Source organism: Batrachochytrium dendrobatidis, assembly GCF_000203795.2.
Source record: "Batrachochytrium dendrobatidis JAM81 unplaced genomic scaffold BATDEscaffold_17, whole genome shotgun sequence".
In the NCBI taxonomy this organism is placed as follows: Eukaryota; Fungi; Chytridiomycota; class Chytridiomycetes; order Rhizophydiales; genus Batrachochytrium; species Batrachochytrium dendrobatidis.
This window is the reverse complement of record NW_006281115.1, coordinates 12,834-15,941: the sequence shown is the minus strand read 5'-3', so window position 1 is coordinate 15,941 and position 3,108 is coordinate 12,834. Positions and strand designations below refer to the sequence as shown.

The 3,108-nt window shown below is 38.2% G+C and overlaps 1 protein-coding gene across 1 annotated transcript; it reads left to right on the top strand.

Moving 5' to 3' along the window:
- Nucleotides 1-152: 152 nt before the first annotated feature.
- On the top strand, nt 153-860 carry BATDEDRAFT_92443 (uncharacterized protein; the record flags this gene model as incomplete). The annotated part of the gene is made up of 1 exon (XM_006682638.1): nt 153-860. The coding sequence occupies one exon, from the start codon at nt 153-155 to the stop codon at nt 858-860; it is 708 nt and encodes a 235-aa protein (XP_006682701.1).
- Between the last annotated feature and the right edge of the window lie 2,248 nt (nt 861-3,108).

The following is a 3,108-nucleotide window of genomic DNA, read 5'->3' as shown; positions in this document are numbered from 1 at the left end:
AATCAACACCAACCCTGATAGTGACACAAATCTCTTAGGATGGTCATTCAAAAAGCATGCTTTTAATATCATTTATTCAATAATGGATATAAATATAGTTCAAAAACTGGCTCGTTGAATGACATTTACAACTTGCTCAACCAACCACCAAAATGAAATTCTCAATTGCCGTACTGTCATCAATCCTTGCTGTCTGTTCGGTCACAGTTGCCAATCCAGTTGATCACAGTTCGACCATGAGTGCTAAAGTCAGCACTGCGACAGTTCCTCCCAGTGCAACTGAAACTGCAAGTGCTAAAGCTAGCAACTTGAACACTTTTACTAGGTTTGATTATCCGAAAAAATTAAAATCATATAATGAGTTTGGCAAGTATTGCTATTCAATTGGCTTGGAGGGAGTATTCATGATCGAAGAACACGCAACACTTTCAGTTAAAATCGACAAAATAGAGAAAGATGTTCACAATCTAGATGCTCGGATCAAGGCTCAAAAAAACTTGCTGTATAATCTGGAGCAAGATTTTGACTTTTTAAATAGAGCCTCGGGTCAAGGATCAGTAGACCTCGACCTTGAAACTAATATTAGAACCCAGCGTGAGTTTCTTGATGAACTCCAAGAGATTCTCCAAAAAATTCTTGATGGATATCGGATTAGGCTTAAAAAAGATTCTGAGCAAGAATTGGAGCTTAAACATTACTTTGAGCATCACCATAAGTTTGAGGTGACAGATTCTGACGATAATATAAACCTGGAATCGTATCACTCGTACAAGAGTTGTTTTGACTTTTTCTACAGTTACTTTTCAAGTGTATTTTTACGATTTGAGCAGGATGCTCAGCAGCAAGCTTTACAACCATAGACCTGTCACGATGTTGGAGTTGAGTGAACCATCACAGTTCCATCCAGTATATGTTGTAATGCAGCGTGTATTGCATGTTGGTTTAATTGTCATGTGTCATGCATTCAATGTCATTCATTTAATAAACATCGTGTATTGTCAAACAATAGTGTATTATAGTAATGGTTTGATCATATTGCACCAATCAACTACTATGTGCTGGCATGACTGATCATTCGGTGTGCTACACATATTGAATGCATGCAATCCATGACTGTCAATACTTGTTGTTGAAATGGGTTCAGATCACCATCAGTTTGTTCACTCGTTGCACCAATGTGATTGCATGATCAATCTGACACCAACCAAACCACACTCGAATATATATGTTCCAGTCATGTGCATGGTGTATCGATTGTCAACTCACAATGTCAACTCCAACACATTCCATCATGATTATGGTCACATCACACCATGCTGATGTATGTCGATCGTATCACATTGAAACCAGTTATCATCCAATGACTGCAATGCAATACCGTGCATGTATTGTGACTGATACGTTGTGCACCATCAGCAAGTGTGCAACTGTCACTCGATATATCGAGTCTGATATGCAACAACATGCTGTGTTTACCATGATCAGGTTTTTGATCAATCTTGGACTCATGATACATGATTTGCCATGTTGGATCGTGTGGATGTGTCATGGACTGCAATTTAGTTGCAGACACACACATGTTGGACATTGACTGATGCATACTGTGCAACGACTGATCAGTGCGAGTGTGATTGCACACTTGGTGGTATTGTGCATTATGGTTGTTTGACAATGGATGAATGCTGGATTAGTCGGTTATATGCAACCCATTTGAATCGACCTATTTGGACAATCACTCGATGTAACTGATAACAATGTGTATACATGGCTGTTGGATCAGTCGAGTTTGTGCTGATATCGCCATACATGAGTTGGTCAACAAACTTGTAGCACTGCCAAAATACACTCGTATGGTTTGCTTGCATGAGATAATCTTGTGGTTTAACACCCAAGTTTATTTTACAGTCGTATTCACGTAAAATCAAATACTTTTCTGTATTGATCTTGTAATGATTGTCTTGGAATAAACAATCGTTACATATTCATTGTTGTTGTTGGAAATGGATTATTTGTTTTATTGAAGCTACAAGTTGTTTGGTGTCTGGAATGGCTCAGCACACACAGTCATTCCAAACACCAAAGTAATTGTCAGCAGGGTTCAAGAATGGACAGTATGATGCTGTATAGTGTAGTTCCAAACCTCGCGCTGTTTGTTGAATAGTTGGTAAACCATGTCTAATTAGAGTTGTTTTGTGGAATGGAATGTTGTCTAGAATAAAGTGACCGTTTGAGACCGTTTGGGAATGTTGCATGTCATTGTTTAACAAGTTAATATTACAGCATTCACTGCTGCCTTGATCAATCTCTCAACACATTGATCGTCATATGAAACACACACTATTAGACTATAGTTTTGAACTGAAATGTTGTTTTTGGACTGTACTCTTTCACCTCTGTTTGTGTAGCCATACATTGTACAATCACCAAGTTTAAACCCCAACTCGTCCATTGCAATCCAAATATTTGATTCTATTGTGCGAATGTTTTCAATACTTGACAAACTCTTTCTTGCCAATTCATCAGTCGCTTACAAGAGTGAGCTTTCTGTATATGTTGTTCCATTTCAAGATGCTTGAAATGGTTGGCTGACAAATGTGTGCCTGGTAAAAGTCCATTCGAGCACTACCAACATCACTTTGTCCGAGTGTTGGTGACTTTAAGAGGTTGTCACATATCCACTTTGCAATGTCTTGTTTGAGTCCAGAGTCTGATAATGACAAATCTACAGTGTAAAGAGTGTAAAGAGTGGAAACACTAAACACTTTGTCAAGTTCAGAATGTCTTGACTACAAACTGAAACCCAAGACTTTGGCATGACAGAATCTCAAACAGCAGCAATGAAATGACCCAGAACTATACAGCATAACGTCTGTGACAAGAACAATTGTTTTACCACTCGACATAGTTGTTTTGGTTCCAGAACTAAAAGATATGATGGTTATGGTTGAACAAGTGACTAGATCTGTCAAATATCACAGATTTGAACACTATTCTAGTCGAGGCTCTCATCTTCAGAGTTCAATCAGCTTGACTCTGTATTTCTGACGTTGATAGTTTGTTGTATAACAACTTGATACAACAATAACATATCAGAGCTTACTCGACCAA